The sequence below is a fragment of the Psammomys obesus genome, unplaced genomic scaffold, assembly GCF_907164565.1.
Source record: "Psammomys obesus unplaced genomic scaffold, mPsaObe1.curated_primary_1811, whole genome shotgun sequence".
In the NCBI taxonomy this organism is placed as follows: Eukaryota; Metazoa; Chordata; class Mammalia; order Rodentia; family Muridae; genus Psammomys; species Psammomys obesus.
In genome coordinates this window covers 4,888,567-4,907,866 of record NW_026596166.1, presented here as the reverse complement: position 1 = coordinate 4,907,866, position 19,300 = coordinate 4,888,567, and the positions used below count along the sequence as shown (strand labels likewise).

The 19,300-nt window shown below is 44.8% G+C and overlaps 1 protein-coding gene across 3 annotated transcripts in view; it reads left to right on the top strand.

Moving 5' to 3' along the window:
* The window catches only part of Syne2 (spectrin repeat containing nuclear envelope protein 2), a 305,981-nt gene that overhangs the window by 165,443 nt on the left and 121,238 nt on the right, over nucleotides 1-19,300 (top strand). For 2 of the 3 annotated variants that reach the window (XM_055595534.1, XM_055595535.1), the window contains exons 1-6: nucleotides 7,855-7,959; nucleotides 9,947-10,129; nucleotides 10,751-10,888; nucleotides 14,397-14,582; nucleotides 16,410-16,532; nucleotides 17,399-17,581. In XM_055595534.1, the coding sequence (XP_055451509.1) occupies nucleotides 7,858-7,959; nucleotides 9,947-10,129; nucleotides 10,751-10,888; nucleotides 14,397-14,582; nucleotides 16,410-16,532; nucleotides 17,399-17,581 (915 nt within the window). In that variant the 5' untranslated portion in view covers nucleotides 7,855-7,857. Of the gene's footprint in view, nucleotides 1-594; nucleotides 861-2,782; nucleotides 2,952-4,832; nucleotides 4,997-7,820; nucleotides 7,960-9,946; nucleotides 10,130-10,750; nucleotides 10,889-14,396; nucleotides 14,583-16,409; nucleotides 16,533-17,398; nucleotides 17,582-19,300 lie in introns of those variants that run through there. The other variant, XM_055595536.1, reaches the window with a different exon arrangement.

Below are 19,300 nucleotides of genomic sequence, written 5' to 3'. Positions count from 1 at the left end.
GGTGGAATTCCTAGTTTCTAAGTAGGTGTTGTAATAAGTTACGTATTTCTAAGTTTTGTACATACCAATGGTTGATAAACACAACTGGTTCAGTAGTCCCAGTGGTTCTCCCTTTGGAAAGCGTCAGGTTCATAACAAACTGCCAGGCTTAGTTTTACAGCATGATGCAGGCTTTCAAAGCGAAAGGAAAGAGACGTGTAGGAAAATTTCCACAGCCAACAGTAGCCCAGCCTCTTGTGGTGGGGCCATTCCAACCACCTCATGTAGATCTCATATGGACCCCGCTCACACCGACAGAAACCTCCAGGGGAAATATGTCACTCTATTCAATAGCATTTCCCCAGCCCGTTCACAATAGCATTTCCTCATCTGAATCACACATCTACATGCGTGGCAGCTGGGAGCCACAGGATTCTTGATTGTGGAGGACGAATATTCCCAGCTATGTTGAACAAATAATGACCTTGGGTGGGGATATGGCATTAGGAATGCTTTAAAGAGGGGGTATACCAAACCTGTGCTCGCCAAGGTAGATTTCAGATCTCAAAATCTTAGTGCTTTTCTCTTCCTCCTTGCTGGCATTCATTCGATCAGATTGAGCGAGAAGCAATCATTTTAGAGGCTCTTCAGGAGGACCTTCCAGAAATTTCCAAGACAAAGGATGTCGCTCCCACGGAGGAACTCTGCCAGCTGTGGGACTCTCTGAGCCAGCACGAGGAGAGTGCGGAAAAGCAGCAGCTGCTGCTGAGCCTGCTTCTCCAGCGCCTGAGGAGTCTCCAGAACATTCCCGAAGGCGTGGCAGCTGTGGAAACCATCCCGGCATGTGAAGAGATTAGGTCTATGCAGGAACGGTGCAACAGGTAGGGTTTGTAAAGAGATTGTTAAAAAAAAAAAAAAAAAAAAATGATCTTGACTGCTTCTGTTCAAAGTTAGAAGATACACAGTTTTTAAAAATAGATAATAACAAACGCTACCACAGAATCCACACCAGGGACTACAAAGGGGGCAGAAGAGATGAGTGATTATAATGGAGACATACATACACATTTTTCTATTTTGATACTGCTTTGTGAATTGCTGGTGAACTTTCCCCCTCAAATTTGTGTTGTTTTGCATTTTAGTAATACCCATTGTCTGTAGGAAATTTCAAGAATAGGAAATTATAAAGACCAATGTGCAAATCTACTTTCATCTCACCACATGGCAAAACACCCTGCCAATCACCCTTTGCTTGCTTTTCACTGTGGTGATTGAGATTATAATGCTTATACTGTTTTGTAATCTGCTGAGTTGTTTATCGGCAGATTGTTTTTTGTCTCCTGTGCCACTGAGTGTCAATTTAAAAAAACATACCTGTGTAAACAGTCTATAATGTTGATATGTCATGGTATGTTTAACTAAACCCCTTTAAAGATCTTTTAAATTATGTATAATTGGACTGTGTTTATTGTAAGAGCCCCAGCGGTGGATGTGCTCATGGCAGGAGGAAAGCAGAAGCTTTTCTCTCTCTTCTTGGTCGCTTAACACCTCCACCTGATGGCAAAGACTTTCCTCCCCCACACCCGCCGAGCTGATACCCTCCTCAGCAGCTCAGCTCTGCTGCGCTCTCTCTGCCCAGACTCCACACTTGAACGCTCAGTCTCACAGAGCTGTCTGAGCTTCAGATGCGGGGCTTCTGACTGCCTGACCATTGGAACTCCCTCCAGAACCTTTCGTAGTTGCTCACAGAACTCAGGGAATGACTTGGGTTTGTCCCTTTATCAGCAGAAATTGTAATAAATGATACCGATGAAGAAGAAGAATGTGGAAAAGATGTGTGGGTCAAGGGGTGTGAGACTGGGATGGCTTCCCGGTCCGCTGCAACACGTGACCCTGTGGACACTTCTGTCTACCAGTCCAGGCGCTCTGACCCTCCATAAGACGACAGAGCGGCTCTGAGACGTACAAGCTTCTGGAGGCTACGTTCCACATGGTGGTTATGGCATTGACCAATAGCGGTCAGCTCAGCCTTCAGTTGCTCTCCCCTCCTTGGGGTTTGGGAGGGGCGTGGTGGGAAAGGGTGCTGTGGATAGTTGGAGCTCTGCAATCAGAGCTAGCTGTCACCCCATGAGGCTACCCAAGGAGTCACCCAGAGACAGGACACGCCCTTAGCGCAAGAGCTCCTTCTCAGGAATGAGGCCTAAGGTCAAACGAAGAACAGATTCTCAGCCAGGTGTGATGACACGCACCTGTAACCTCAGCTTTTATGGGGTAGAGGCAGCAGGATGGCAGCGGGCTCAGAGCTACATAGTGAAGCCCTGTTTCATAAAGAGAAAATAGAGCAAGTGATTTTATAAGGAGAAAAACAAAAACCACAAAAAAAACCAACAATCCCGTCTCAGACCTAGAGGGCAGAAACCAAATATAGATTTCTACTGCATTACCATACCACAGATACCAAATAGTTCTCGAGAAAGACCTCCCCACCATGCACACAGTTGACTCTTCAGGAAATGGCTCAGCTTAAGAAGAAACGGGCTGGCCCACCTGTGGCTAATGACGTATGTCACTTCCCATGGGATCTGCTACCTACATCTTCACATGGGACAGATGGAAGCTAGCAGAGGTAGTTGGAATATGCAGAGGATATACGTGGAGACGAAAGTTTTGAGGAAGCTGTTTATTGACTCTGATGTTTGACCATTGGTATATGAATCAGTAAAAACTTGTACTTTTTCTCCTAGTGAGGGAAAGGGTATTTTTGAGAATTCTTTATGAGTTCTATTTTGATGTTTTCTTTCAGGCTTCTTCAGACAACTCAAAAGAATAAGGACTCGGTTCAGACTGAAATCCAGGCACGGCATTTTTTCATAAAGGAAATAAATGATGTGAAACATTTATTTGAACAAATCTCAACTTCTTCCCAAGATTTGGCAATAGAAGGCCATCCAGAAAGGGCAGAACGGTTAGAGGTGAGCGAGGGGGAGGGATGAACCTAAGTGGCTGACACTGGTCCGAGCGTAGAGATAACTGGTTAGCTGGATTGGAGGGGTGATCTCGGGAGACCAGGAGGAAGGAGCCTCGGGCAGGCTGTGTGCCGAGGCAGGGGAGGATGTGCGTGCTTGGAAAATGGAGTGGAATTGAAGCCATGCTGGGAGACAGGTCACTCTGAACTACGCAGCCCTGTTCGAACCATGTTTCAAGTGTGTTTGGTGACCAGAGGCCTCGGCCTACACATGAGGAATATGCTTAGACCGCTTCTTTTGTTTGGGCATGGTGTCTCAGCTGGGAGAGGTGCTGTGTCTACACTGAGGATCATTTTGAGAACTCATTTCTTCAGAGTGGCTTCCTATTCTTAGTCCAAAAATGACTTTGGGAACTTTTTTTTTTTAATTTTTAAAGATTTGCTATTTTTACATACACATAAAACATTTACATTTACTTTTTAATGTTAACTATTTTATGCATATGAGTGTTTTGCCTAAATGTATGTATGTGTACCATATGTGTGCCTGGTGCCCATGGCTCCTAAAAGGTGTTGGATGTCCCGGAACTGTAATAATGGATGGTTGTGAGCCCCCGTGTCGGTACTAAGAACCAAAATTCAGGTCCTGTGCAAGAGGAGCCGGTGCTCTTAACCACTGAGCCATCGCTCAGCTGCTCCCCTTTTTAAATTTTTCTGAGCATGTGTGGGTGTTTGCCTGAGCAGGCAAGCGGAGATGTTGGATCTCCTGAAACCAGAGTTATATTTGGTTGTGGACCACCTTGTCGGGGCTGGAATTGAACCTGGGTCCTCTGTCAGAGCAGCCAGTTCTCCCAACCACTCAACAGTCTCTCTGGGGACTTGATGCAAAAGTCTCACCGATCACAGAGCCCTTGCTCATCAGCATCCGAAAGGAAAAGCCCACTGTCGCTCTGAGATGTTTTCTTTTCGGAGGAGCCGGTGTCTCTGTGTGGCTGAGACCTGCCATCCATCCTGGATGGAAAGAACAGGATGCTGCTCTTTGGCTTCCCCCCTCTAGGCCTGTCAGTCAGCTGAGGATGGGAATGATCGCGGGGTGAAACATGACAGGTTGAGAGTGGGAGCAGTTCCTCAGGGCTGGGACTCTCAACAGACACCAGAGAGCCGAGGGACACAAAGGCCCAGAGAAGTCAATAAGTAGTTTTCCACTCAATCTTTGGGAAACTTTCCCAAACAGATGAGTTTCTCCTTTATAATTACTGCAGGAGAACGCAGATCAGATTCTGTTTCTAGGCCACAGCCAATGGGCCATTTGTTCACGGGGCTTTTATCTCCTGAAACCTACATTCTTTACCAGGAACTGGAACCCTCCCTTTTGAAAGGAGCAGGCTCTGCCTGGCCATCTAATTACATGAAACAGACACTTTTGCTTCAGGCATGGGGCTCTCAGTGGCCTTGACTCATTGTGATGATAATGCTGGAAGAAGTAGAAATAGCAACAAGTTAATAACAACACGGAAAAACCTTCTTTGCAACTTCTGGCCACTTGTTGCTTTTCTGCTGACTGGCAGCAACTGAGATCCGGTCAGTCCTAGAGGCAAGAAGCAGAGGCTGTTCTGATATCTTTGAGAAGACACAAGAGTCTGACACCATGAAGAGCTATCAAGTTCAATTCTTACAAATTAGAAGGCATCGTTTGACTAAACCCCCGTATCTCTGGGGCTTAATCTGCTTGTATCAATAGGGGGTTTTTGTCATGTAAAGTTGGCTTATTTAAATCCAAGAGGACCCTGGAAATCTGCTTTCACTTTTTTTTTTTTTTTTTTAAATAACACGGGGCTAAACTCTTTCCCAGGTCCTGTAAGTATTGAGACTCTGTTGATGGTTTTAGGAGCTGCGAAGCGTTTTTCAGAGAGGCAAGCTGACTTTTGAGAGCATTATGGAAAAGCTGCGAATCAAGTATTCCGAGATGTACAGCATAGTCCCCTCGGAGATCGAATCCCAGGTGGGAGAGTGCAGGAGAGCGCTGGAAGATGCCCATGACAAGGTAATGAGGTGTTGACGGGGTTGGGTGAACGGAAACAAGAAAGTACTTTGATGTCAGTTCTTGTTTTTCTAGTTTCAGCCTGAAATAAAATTGCATAGGTGGCAGATAATTAGTCTTTGTTGTTGTTTTTTTGTTTTGTTTTGTTTTTGTTTTTCAGATAATCAGTCTTTTTTCACCAGCGGTCTCAGACGCTTAGTTTCCCCCCTTTACATTTTAATAGTTCGTGGTATCTTTTACTTGGCTTACTGTTACTATGATTTTACATCATTATTTATCCTAAAAAAAAACTTTTAAAACTGGAGAAATGTATAATATGTTACTTCAACAAGTTCTTTCCCCCCAAAACATGTTGAAAGAGCAACCAAGGGCAGTGGAAATACAGATTTCATTGCTCACCCGGAATAACACTTCAGCATGTGGTATCTGTTTAAACGGTGATGTTGATGGAACTCTCAAAAAGCATCCTGGGCAAACCTTTCCCCTCAGAGAGTCCAGGTCTAAAGAGAGGGTGTGACATGTTCCCTTGTGCTGGAAACGTGAGTGCTCGGCAAAACAGTTTTATTAGGCAGCGCAGACCAACAGACCGTTTGGTCCGCTGTCCCCAGGAATGTTTTGTGTTTTGTTTTAAGCTCAGAATACCGATAACTCAGTGAATAGAACAGAACGCCGCTGGAAACAGCACAGAGAAAAACAAGGCTTTCCATTCTTAAGAAGCAGCTACTCGGAGGAGGTTGCTTTGCCCAGGTGGTAGAGAGGTGGAGGTCACCTTTGTCTTTAAATTGGCCCCAAAGTAAAGTCCATTATACTCTATGCAACATTCTATATAGATATGGAGAGCTGTGTCGATTTTCTTATAAAACAGAGATAGAGACAAAAAATCAGATTTCAAACTCAGATGCTGGTGTTTGTTATGGTGGCTCACGCCTGTAATCCCAGCACAACAGATGCTAATGCAGGGGGTTGCCACGTACCAGAGGACAGCTTGGGTCGCAGGGTGAGACCCTCTTCTCAAGCAAAACAAACCAATGAAACAACGAACCCCCTAGATGCTAGCGTGTGTCCTCAGCCTCTGTGACAGGTTCTTAGAACGTGTAATCTGTATGTGTAAGCGTGCAGTTTCTTAATACATTAGAACGGGCATTTTGATTAACACACAATAACCTATCAGGACTTTTCTCAAGGATCATTAGTTAGTTTAAGAGACTACCAAATATTTTGAGAGAAACTCAGTGTTATTTTTATAACTTCATGTGAAAACACCTACAAAGTAAGTTTATAATTTAAAAAAAAACAACAACAACAGTCTTTCATGTTTAAGGCTGAAGTTTTCCATTATGAGCTTGTATACTTGTGACAAGTGGAACTGATTTTTATTGTGTCATGGCTCCTGAGACATCAAGGGGGTCCAGGCCTTGGCCACATACAGTATCATGTCTGTAATTCAGATGGCTGCTGACCCCTGCATCATAATCTTGCCTGGTGTGTTCAAATGCTAGTATGATTTCAACCCGCTTGTATCAGATAACTTCATTTGTTTGTTTGGTACCTTGTTACATGCACGACAAGAAACAAAACATTAATGCAGAATTGAAGTGAGACTTTAGGGGCCAGAAGGACGGCACGATGGTTAAGAGCACTTGCTGCTCTTGCAGAGGGCCCTGGCTCATTTCCTAGGACCCTGGCTCATTTCCTAGGACCTACATGGTGGCTCACAACCATCTTTTAACGCCAATTCCGGGGGATCTGATGCCCTTTCCTGACATCCTCAGGCACCGGACACACACACGTGGTATACATACATCAGGCAAAATACTCATACATATAAAATAAAGCTGAAGATATTAAATTGGTATTTTAAAACAGTGTTCTTTATTATTGTATGTGGTCTGCGAATAAAAATATAACGTGGAGCTATCACCAGCCCACTGTGAATGGAACTTGACACATAGAGTCTGGAAACTGGGGGCTTGTTAGGCTTCTGTTAGGCTGGTGTTCCGCCAGCACCTTGATGTGTGGTCTTGGCGCTGAGTTAGCTATTAGGCCGGGTTTCAGCATCTGCTAATGCTTCCTTATCTGCACTGGGGCAGTTTCTGCCTCAGCCGGCGTGTATAGTTCTATGTGGATATTTTATGATGACTTATCAGCAGTAGCTTAAAAACTAGGAAAATACACTGATCAGACCCTTGGAAAAACAACACATTCAATACTCCTAATCTTTCCTAGCACAAGTTCTTTTCTTAAGAAAATCACTTAGATTAAGAGAAAAAACAAATTGTTGTGCTCGGTGGCTAGAGTTTTTGTTTCTAGGAAAACACACACTAGAAACAGCAGAGACACTCCATCCTTAAGAGGTAGTTACTTGGAGGAGGTTTTACCTACCTGGGCAGGAAAGTGGACATTACAGTTGTTCTAAATTAGCCTAACAATAAAGTTGGTCTGGTTGAACACAGAGCTATGTAGAAGATTTTCCTTTAAAGTCTGGGGTCTAAAAGGAAGCCTTTTCTCCTGCAGAAGTTTTTTCCTATCAATTATTTGATGCTTCAAAGAGCCCCGCTCAGTAATTCTCCCCAATAGAATATAAATTTTATTTATTTGAATAAACTTATTTCTAGATTCTATTGAAAAAGCATATAGCTGCCGTTTGTTATAGGCTATAGGCTGTTTTTCTGCCCTGTTGCTAGTGCTTTAGCAGGATGGCTTGGAGCCTTCCCACCCCCATGTCAAAATATTTTACAAGTCAAAAGAGTGAGTGCTGTTTTTGGTATTTGAACCAGAGAATGGAGAGCTGAAATTGTCTTCAAACCAACTGCCACTTTCTTCCTCATGACACAGGATGGTGAACTCTTTGAGACTTCACTGCTCATCTGTGATGAGGAAGAAAATAGAGGAAATTAACAATGGGCTCCACTGCCTTGAAAAAATGCTGCAGCAGAAAAGCAAAAACATTGAGGAAGCTCAGGAAATTCAAAAGGTAACGCACTCCGTGAAATAGCTTCAGCGTTTGGTATTCTGTCTTATCCCTGTACCCACATCCCAGACTTGGATCACTTCATCAGCCCAAGGTGAGTTGTTTGGATAGATCTGAGGCTCCAAGAACCTGAACTGGGGCTGAGGACGCATGTCAGTTGATGGAGTGCTTATGTAGCACACACAAAGCCTGGGGTGTGAGGCCCAGTGCAGCATGAAACAGGACATGAAACAGGTGGCACATGCCTTTAGTCAGAGGACTCAGAAGGTAGAAGCAGGGATCAAGGTTTCTTCTGGTTACATAGGGAGTCTGAAGCCAGCATGGGCTGAGGTCCTGTCTAGATAGATAGATAGATAGATAGATAGATAGATAGATAGATAGATAGATAGATAGATAGATAGACAGACAGACAGACAGACAGACGGATGGATCACTGGGGAATCAGTGAGGAGAAGGCAACATGCAGTCAGAAAAGGTCAGATGCATGGAAGCATTACTCTCAGGCTTTGCTATGCAGACACCTGTCCTGGCTTCTGACAGCTGCTGACTGGGAAATAGCATTTCCACAAATAAAGGGGCAGTAAGAATCTTACCGTGGGAAGACTGACATAAAAAGTGAGTCAGTTGGGTCTGAGAAATAGTAAGTTTTTCTTCAGATTGCCAAGGTTAAACACAAACACAAAAACTCAAAACTTACTTTTCTTTGTGAAATTGCTTAGGAAGTAACGTTTTAGAGAAAACCATAGATGAGCATTACTCAACATCCACACCCCAAGTGAACAGCTATCTGTGAATTCATATTGCCATCTACATTTTAGGAAGCCCTCTAATGTGATAAGGGGCTTCAAAAAGCTAGTAAGACTATAGATCATGCCAGGCATGATGGCGCATGCCTTTAATTCCAGCAATCGGGAGGCAGAGGCAGGCAGATATCTGTAAGCTGAAGGCCAGCCTGATCTACAAAGTGAGTCCAGGACAGCCAGGGCTACACAGAGGAACCTTGTCTTATAAAACAAAAAGATTATAAGTCATTAGGTCATTATTAGGCATAGTCTTGGTTCTTTTTTCTGTGTAGCCCTAGCTGTCCTGAACTCATTCTGTAGACCAGGCTGGCCTCAAACTCAGAGATCCACTTGCCTCTGCCTCTTGAATGCTGGCATTAAAGGTGTGAGCCACCGCTGCCTTGTCTAGTCTTGGTTCTTAAGCAGAGGAACCCAGGCTCAGCAAATCAGGTTTTCTTTTCCCAAGCTTGTTATTATACAAATATTAGGTAAGACTTGAAATTTTTACCTTTGAAATCTCCCTCTGTGCACATAAGTTCAGACATGAATACAACCTATTAGTTTCTTGAGTCAAAAGTAGTTGTTGAAAGCCAATGCCTGTTGAGAACTTTAAAAAAAAAAACAAAAAACTACGCCAATTAATTCCTGGGCAGTAGACATTGTTGTTAATTTTATTTTTGCACTTGAAGTTGCCTTCTGGATCTAGTACATATGTGTGCCCGAACATGTATACAAACACAGATAAGTCTAAATAGTCCTTTCTACTTTTATTTTATTTGCTTTGGGAGATGGAATTCTTCCTGTCATCCCTGATCAAATTCCTGATCTTAGGCAATCATCTTGCTTCAGTCTCTTGGGAGCTGAGACTAAAGGAATACATCATCCCAGCCTGCTTAAATAGCCCTTTTAGGACCCACTGTGGACCTCCTGGCTTTGCACGTTTAGGGCTCTTTGGACCTTGTCTGCTATGAATCATCCTTGGGTACCATCCAGGTCTCCCTGTCTTGCGGTAGCTCAGTGGAACTGAGGTGGCTGTGGTTCAAATTAGAGAGCGATTCCCAGTTTAGACAAGGAGTGGTTGCTGGGCACGAATGAACAGGTGTGCATCATTCACACGTGTGAGTGCTGTGTTGGCAGGTGCCGCGTGCAGGCTAGCCATTACCCCCGTGGCATCTCCTTTCAAACTAACTCGGCATTTCCGTCCCCAGAAAATATGGGACGAGCTGGACCACTGGCATTCCAAGCTGAATGAGCTGGACTCTGAAGCGCAGGACTTCGCCGATCAGGACCCAGCCCAGGCTCAAGAATGGATGGATGACTTGATGGCTCCTTTCCAGCGACACCAGCAAGTATCCCAGAGAGCGGAATCCAGAACCTCGCAGCTCAACAAGGTGCAGCCGTGGGGCCTGATGGCCGCAGAGCGCAGCGGTTTCCAAGAAGGGCTTAAACAAAGACAGACAAAGGGTGACATTCAGAGGCAGCCAGTGGTGTCCTGTGGCCATCTTCCCTAGATGCCATAGTGAGACTCAGCAGGAGTCCAGGCAGATGAGTTTCCCTACGTAAATGAATGGGCATGTTAGAGCATACTGTCTCCAGGGCCTGGGGAGGGAGCCTGCAGTGAGAAAGGTGCCATTGGGAACAAGATCCCTTTCTCCTGCTAAAGAGTGGCTGTGTCTGGTGAGTTCCAAGTGTGATCCAGCTAGGACAGGATCCTGAAACGGGATATGATAGGACCAGGGCCTGACCTTGAGGAGAAAGTACAAGCCCCGTGTTCAGAATGAGGACAAGCTGGGACTAGGCTAGTGGAAGCACTGACTGGAAAGAGCCAGGAACTCCTTACCCTTGCTACTTGTGGAGGACAAGTGGGAGCAGCTGGGCTTGTGTCCTCGGCCATGAGAAAGACCCCCCCCAAAGGCCTGGCATGCCACTGACCAGCCGTAGTTGGCTCCTCACTCAGGGGCCAGCCCAGCCTAGTAACTACCTTCCAACAAGCTTGTTCCCATCCCCCATAGGCCACCATCAAGATGGAAGAATATAGTGATCTTCTGAAGAGCACAGGGGCGTGGATAGAAAGAACCAGTCGCTTGCTGGCTAGTCCTGCCTGCTATGACTCCTCAAGGACCCTGAGCCACCGGGCCAGCACCCTTCAGGTAGGACCCGTAGTGTTCTCTCCAAGTTGGAGAACCTCCAGAGTGAAGAGGGGCCTACCCAATTAGCAGCACCTGGGCTTTTCACTCTTCATGTGAAGCGCATCCTTATCGCCAACCCATGCCAAGGCACAGAGGGAAGCTTGAGGTAGTGGCAGGCATTAGGCAGGGAGTTCGGAAGCGGGTTCTGGATCCTCTTGTCCTGTGGCATGCCTCTTTGAGCATTACAGTTGTATATTCCTCGGGCCTCAGTTTCCCCCATCTGTGACGTAAGACCATCATACTATGTACGTGGTGTTGATGGTGGTGGCTCACAGAGTTCTAAAGTGATGACCACTTTCCTCATCCGCTGGGTACGGGATCTGTGTGATCCCTTCTCCCTGGTGTTCTTTTAGAGTAGGAATGAGAGGAGATGGCCACCTTGCCCATTAGGGCATGTCACACGGCCAAGGCAATGTGGTGGTCGTGGTCGTTCTTATGAATACACTGTCAGCCACAAGTGCTTGACTTCATTCCGAGCAGCAGACTAGAGAGAGATTCTCCTGCTGTCTTGAAGATAATAGCCACCATATTTGAGGGGACTGTGGAAGGTCTCCAGAGTGGCTTCTAGAAGTTGAGAGGAACCTCTATCTCTAGCATCTACCCTGATTATCAACAGCTTGATCGAGTCTGGAAGAAAACCTGTAAAATGTCTCCTGTCTAGGAAAAAAAAAAAAAAAATGTCTCTTGACCTAGAACTTGCCATGTGTGAGGCCAGCCTTGAACTTCTGATCCTTTGGCTGCTCTGCTTTCCCTGTTAGTCCATTACTGGCTTGTGCCACAGGGGCTTGTTTGCCTATTGCTGAGCTCAAATCCAGGGCATCACACAGGCGAGGCAACCATTCTGCCCTCTGCGCCGCATACAAGGCCCTTCACTCTCCCGTTGGACCCCTTCACCTTCCAATAAACCCTCTCCTACATTCACATTTTCACAACACAAAACAAACAAAAAAGCTCAGCATGAGCATAAGGGGTATTAACGGGAGCAAGGGCAGCTCGCTGGAGGTTACACCAATGAGGCAATTAACACCTCTGCCCTCAGCAACCACTGACAGCTTCTCCCCAGGAGGGAGTGAGGCCTTCTCAGCCCCTGTGCCCCAGATGGCCTCTTGCTGCAGCTTTGTGGCTCTGTTAGCAGTGGCTGGCCTCCACCAGGCCTGTGCCCTGGAGCATAGAGACATAAATGTCTTTGGTTTTAAGCAACTAAGTTTACAATAGATAGTTACCTGGCATTAGAAACGGAAGTTGGGTTTAACAGGCTGTGCTTTGGAAGACTGTCCTTCCAAGCGTCCCTCAGGTGACCTGGGCCGGTTAGAGAGGCAGAGCCAAAGGAAGTGTTTCTCTTCTCCGAGCCACGGCTGCCAGGGGTTGTCCAGTACCTGGTACTGACTGGGTTGATTATGAAGGTGGGTTTTCTTTCTCTCACAATTAGGTCTTGAGAAAGAGTCACTGAGGAATTGCTCCGTAAGTTTCCATAGTAACCAGACCTGGAAGATGGTCTAAGTCGCTTATAAATTTAAGATGGCACAGTGTGCCCCTGAGTGGCTGGCTTCGCCAGTCTGACAGCTGAGATTTGGTGGCACATTTTTGTCACATGGGAACCACTGTGTCAAGAGACAGCATTTTCACCTACTTGTTTCTTTTCCTTGCATCTGATTTATTTTGTCTCTCACCCTCCACTCCAGACACGCACACACACCCTGACTTGATTCTCTACATTCCTATAGCATATCATCTTTCTACTTTTAATCAATTTTGTGATTGACCTTTTTTGAAAGTTGTTTGTTTGTTTGTTTAAGACAGAGTTTCTGTGTGTAGCCCTGGCTGTCCTGGAACTCACAAAGATCCACCTGCCTCTGCCTCATGAGTACTAGGACTAAACGCATTCACCACCAGCACCCGGTAAAAGATTTACTGATTTTGCCTACCTGTGTCAGAACGCACCATGTGTGCAGTGCCAACAGAGGCCAGAAGGGGGCGCTGGATTCCCAGAATAGGAGTTACGGATTTGTAAGCAGCCATGTCGGCGCTGGGAACTGAAGTGGGTTCTCTACAAGAGCAGCAAGTGCCCTTACCAATGGAGCTATCTCTCTACTCTCTAGCCTTTCCCTTACCCCAATCCATTTTTTTTTTTTTTTTTTTTGAGGCAGTCTCAGGAGGCCCAGGCTGTCTTTGAACTTGATATGTAACCTTGGAGACCTCTGAAACTATTGCTTCCACTCCTCAGTACTAGGATTGCTAGAGAGCAATGATTCTCTCTCTCTCTCTCTCTCTCTCTCTCTCTCTCACACACACACACTCTCTCTCTCTCTCTCTCTTTCTCTCTCTGACTAAAGTAAGCCACGAGCTCAGGAAAAAGGATATTTCTACTCCCTTGTGCCAATGATGGAAGTGTCTGAGTGTGAGTGAGTTTCCCACACTGTTCTGGAATATTCTAAACGGCTGGACCGAGCAGAGGAAGCAAGGCAAAGGGACTGTACGGGTTCCCCCCCCCCCCCACAGTGAATCCTAGTCAATCCTTGAATGGGCAGTAAACACTGAAGAACTGGCCCTGTGTGAAAATCCCTTTTTGTCCTTATTGCATGCATATATTCAATTATTTGTTTTTGGTTTTCTGAGCTAGGGTTTCTTCGTATAACAGAGCCCTCGCTGTCCTGGACTTACTTTGTAGAGCAGGCTGGCCTCCAACTCACAGAGATCTGCCTGTCTGCCTCTCGAGTGCTGGGATTAAAGGCGTGCACCACTGTGCTTGGCACTTGTTATTTATTAAGGCAAGGTCTCATGTAGCTTAAGTTGGCTTTGAACTTCTAATCCTCTGAAGTCATGACATTATAGGCATGTGCAACCATACCTGTCCATTCCTTTTCTGTCATCTTAGTCTCTCTTTCTTTCTGTATGTGTCTGTCTCTCTCCCTCCTCTATAAAATTTACTTAAATGACTATCAGTACTCGCCACTAAACATATAAGAAAATTCATTTTGCTGGGCACAGTAGCAATCCACTATAAAGTCTGTGCTTAGAAGACTAGGTAGGAGGATCAAAAATTCAAGGCCAGCGCAAGCCACAGGGCAGGCCTCTTAACTAATTTTTGTTTTATTCTGATTACACATTCATGTAGCATAATGCACCTGTGGTTCACGCCATCACTGCAGCCATCCCTGGTTCAGTCTTTCCATTGCCCAGCCACAGCCTGCTTATTCCTCTACCGGCTAACAGATACCTGGGTGGCTTCTCTGTGTGTTAGTTGCAGCTGTGTAGTTCCAGGAAAGTGTGGAAGTTTCAGGCAGCCAACGTGTATCATCTGACGGAGTCTGCAGGCGGGTGGTAACCCCCGTGGACAGTGGGGTGCCAGCAGGTTTCAGTCTGAATGCAGAAGCCACCAAGACTCAGAGCTTCTGACATGACATTTCATGCACCTGAACCGGATTTCATCAGTCAGATGGGTGTTTCCCTTTTCTTCTTGTTGATCCAGATGGCTCTGGAAGACTCGGAGCAGAAACACGGCCTTCTACATTCAATTTTCACGGATCTGGAAGATCTGTCCGTCATTTTCGAAACTGATGACTTAATCCAGTCTGTCCACGTGTTGAGTGGCGAGGTGGCCACTTTGCAGCAGCAGGTAGCGGAGGCCCTTCCACACGTCCAGCAGGTGGCAGACGTAAGTGACTGCAGAGATGCAGGTTCCCATGTGCAGCTCATTAGGGACAGTATGCTGGGGGATCACCCCAAATCCTCTGAGAGTGTGCTAGGCAGATGCATTCTTATTTATTTATTTATCTACTTCTTTATCTATCTATCTATCTATCTATCTATCTATCTATCTATCTATCTATCTATCTAATATATCACATATACAGTATTCTGCCTGCATGCCAGATCTCACTATAGATGGTTGTGAGCCACCATGTGGTTGCTGGGAATTGAACACAGGACCTCTGGAAGAGCAGTCAGTGCTCTTAACCCCTGAGCCATCTCTCCAGCCCCGGCAGATGCATTCTTTAATTGGTGTGATTTCTTGGGTTATATTTTACTTTGTACAACTCCAGAAGATGTATGCCCCGCTCCACCATGAAGAATCCTGATAAAAAAGAGTGCTGTTTTTTTTTTTTTTATTCTGTCTCTGATCCAAGTCCTGGGCTCGGTTCTTAGTCACAGAAGTCTTTCCCAAAATGGTAGCATGCTTCTGTGATATTTGATGGAAATGACTTTAAGAAACCTTCTATACTTTGGCAGAGCTCCTTAAATAGTAGGTGGAAAAATTTAATGTAATTTTGTTGTTCATTGTCCCCGTTTAGATATGTTCCTATAGTTACTGTAATTTAGTGCTGTTACTTTCAGACTAATAAAGAATTTCTATTTATTTATTTATTTATTTTACTATTGAGTATCTCCAAACTGCTATGATCTTAAGCCTTTAGCCTTCCTACCTTGTTTTTAAAACTTCCCTTCTCAACAGCATCATCATCTTCTTCTTGTTGGGTCGCACCTGTCTTGCGTTCTAAGCTCAAGCCTGAGCGTGGTGGGTTAGTCAGAGCATTGCAGGGCGTGGGTTTTCATCACACATTTCTTTTTACGAGCGTTTTGCTTTAAGCTTCTCGGCTCAGTTCTGGATGTTGACACTGAGAAAATTAACCATAAGACAAAAGCTCTAGTGTTTAAATTAACTCGAGTGGGCTGTGGCATCACTCAGCAGCATTCTGCTCTGTGGGAGCTCACTAGGGGAGGGCAAGAGAGACCATGGCAGGTTTCCAGCTCCTTGTCTGTTAGTTTTGTAAGGGTGCCTTTATCATTTTTTCACGTAAAGCGATGGGCACTCCTAAAATGCCAGGCCTACTTGCGTTTATGTATTTAAACACATCCCAGAAATTGACTTAAAGAATTTCTAGACACTCAAGAGTTTATTTTTGAAGTTGGCTTGGAACCGTGACAACCTTTATTCTCATGAGAACTGAAAGTTGGCCCTATGAATATCCTGACTTCACAATGCTTTCTAGTGTAGTGTAGACTGACATTTCGAGGCTGGCCTGTTCTACAAAGCAAGTCTAGGATAGTCAGGGCTTGATACACAGAGAAACCCTGTCTCAAAAAACCAATCAAACAAACAAAAGATATGAAATCATCTCTTTGTGTGATACTTAGTTTTCAAGCAGTGGATGTGGCAAATACCCTTTGGTTAAATGCAAGAATAGAATTAATAACAATATATTTTTATTTTTTTAAACTTATTGTAATATTTATTTATTTATTATGTATGCAATGTGCTGTCTGCTTGTACACCTGCACGCCAGAAGAGGGCACCAGATCCTATTATAGATGGTTGTGAGCCACCATATGATTGCTGGAAATTGAACTCAGGACCTCTGGAAGAGCAGCCAGTGCTCTTAACCTCTGAGCCATGGCTTCAGCCCCAACAGTATAGTTTTCATTTCTGGTCAGTAATGTGTAGTATGTCGTACATGAGTGTGTCTTATTTCTAAACTTTTAGGATGTGGTTGCTATCGAGTCTGAAGTTAAATCAATGGAGAAAAAGGTTGCGAAAATCAAAGCTATCCTGTTATCCAAAGAAATATTTGATTTTTCACCTGAAGAACATCTCAAGCATGGGGAGGTATGTGCTGACCATTTTTGAAGGTTTTATATATATATGTGTGTGTGTGTGTGTGTGTGTGTGTGTGTGTGTATGTACATATATATGTATATGTGTATGTATGTATGTATACATAATACTTACTGTGTGCCTAAAAGTATATAATCATAGGGTCTGACCCAAAGTGTTAGACTCATTAAAGTAATAGATAAGATTGGGACTAGCTATAAACGCATATTGAAAACATTTTTAAGTGCTCTTGAGGTTTTTATTTGTTTTTGGTTCATGTGAATGAGGGTTTTCTAAATGCACGTCTATACACCACATGCATGTAGTGCCCTCTGGAGGCCAGAAGGCGGAGTAGGATCCCCTGGGACTGGAGTTACAGACAGGCTCGAGCCCCCATGTGGGTGCTGGGAATTGAGCCCGGGTGGAAGAGCAGCCAGTGCTCTTAATGGCAGCTCCATTAAAAGCAGGCAAATCGTATTTATAGCATTCCTTGTGTGACAGTAGTTTTCTTGTAGGTTACTTAATCTTTTAAGCTTTGTCCTCCCAAGACCTGGAACACTTACATGAATCTGTAGATGGTTTCTGGCCCCAGCAACTGTGTTTACTGGCTTTCAATAGTTCCTGGATTCTCTCTTATCTCTGTGTGTTGATACTGAGACCATTAGCTAAGGCTGGGCTCTCAGCACATTCATATACTCACAATTAAAAATCATATATTTTTAATTGAAATTGCACATTAAAGATCAATATTAAATTATACATTTTTTTTAAATCTCCACAAAGTAAACTTGCTTTTGTGTGTGTGGGGGGGAGTTGTTTATTTATTTAATTTTGTTTCTGTTTTTGTTCACGTCCTGGCTTTCCTCTCTGCCGTTAAGGTCATACTTGAAAACATCCATCCTATGAAAAAGACTATTGCTGAGATCCTGACTTACCAAGTGGAACTAAGGCTGCCCCAGACAGGAAGCAAACCTCTGCCTGTGTTCCAGAGGACAAACCAGCTTTTACAAGATGTGAAGCTGTTGGAAAATGTGACCCAGGAGCAAAATGAGTTATTGAAGGTGAGAGGCTCCTGGGAGTCAACTTTGTGCATGAGAAAGTTCAGTAAGAAGCTGGCTGTATTCTTCGTGTAGTTTGCTTTCTATTGCTGTGATAAAAAATGGGTTGGGGAGAAAATGGTTTACTTAGCTTGCGTATCCTGGGTCATAGTCCGTCGAGGGAATTCAAGGCAGGAACCTGGAGGCTGGAGCTGAGCAGAAGCCCCTGAGGAGACCTACTTACTGGCTTGCTCGGCCAGTTTTCTTAAGCTACCCAGGGCCACCTGCCCAGTGGTGGCACTACCCACTATGGATTGAACCCACCCACACCAACCATCAGTCAAGAAAATGCCCTACAGATGTACTGTCAGGCCAGTCTGATCGAGGTTTCCTCTTCCTGGATAACCCCAGGAAAACCAGCCGTTGTAGATTTCAAGTTTAATTGAAAGCAGTTGTCCCCCAGGAAGTGACATTCGGTTTAAACAAATTTTAAGTAAGCTTCTCCCACCTGACCCCCCCCCCATATGTTTCGTACCCTTGCTCTGGTTGAGTGCATTAGCCTTCCATGGTGCGTGGTGTTAGTGAGGCTGAGATGGACCTATGTGAATAAAACAGAGGAAGAGAGTTCAAACCCAGTCACGGACCTTGCAGCATCCGGTGACTGCAAGCCAGTACAGAAAACATCACACGGCTATCTCCTTGTCCCCTGTGACCACTTCCTCTTTCAGTGTATCCTCCGACACCTGACATAGGTATCCCAGGCCATTTGTTGTCTCAGAGAGACTTGTGTCTGAAGAGTAAATGGAAAACCATAGAGTTAACTTGTGTCCAGGTTAGTTCCTGTGCAACGAGGCAAGAATTTTAGTTCTAGGGTCTTCTGTTGTTTTTCCGTCCTGAGGAGTCTTTTCATTCTGATAACATTTTCCCATCACTCTCAGAAGGGTTCCCTGCCCCACAAAGGTTTTATTACTCTGCCAGTCTGGAGCCGGAGTCATCAGAGGTTATATTCCTAGGCCAACAGCCTCTCCCACAGAACAGAAATTGTTAAAAGACTCTTGGGCTCCATGGGCGATCTGTCCTCTTGACAGAGATGCTCTGCCTCTTGTTTTGGAAAGTGCTGTACCTTCTTCCTTCTAAACCTGCCTTTAAATGTAAGTGGACATCCTGTCTCTCTAAAGTTGGGGCCCCTGTACTCCCTGATTTGAAGCTTAACAGCCCTCTGGCCTCTGGCCTGGCTACTGATGGGCTGATGTCATTGCTCTCCTCATAACCACAGAGGGGAAAAATGACCTAGCATTCAATGTACCTTTTTAAAAAGAAATGCTTCATAAGTGAAGAAAAAAAAGTATCGGTTTTGATGTATCATTTTTAATCTTTTCTCTCTTACTGTGCCTCTGGCCAGGAAAGGAAAATAACCCTAAGTGTGCTTTAAAGTGGCCTCTTCAAGAAGAAAAGGAGATGATAGTGAAGGATGTGTGTGCCTGTGTGTGCATGCATACGCATGTGTGTGTGTGTGTGTGTGTGTGTGTGTGTGTGTGTGTGTGTGTGTTTGTATGAATGAATGATAGCTGGGCATCAAGTAAGACATCAAATTGTGCTACAAAAATTTTCCATCCTGTGTGAATGGGAATCACGTGTCCCTATCTCAAAGCAAGTGAGCCTTTGGTAATAAAAAGCGTTAGAATGTGGGACATTTTCTTTGGTTCCCACTCAAGTGGGACAGGTCCCCTTCCTGTGGAAAGT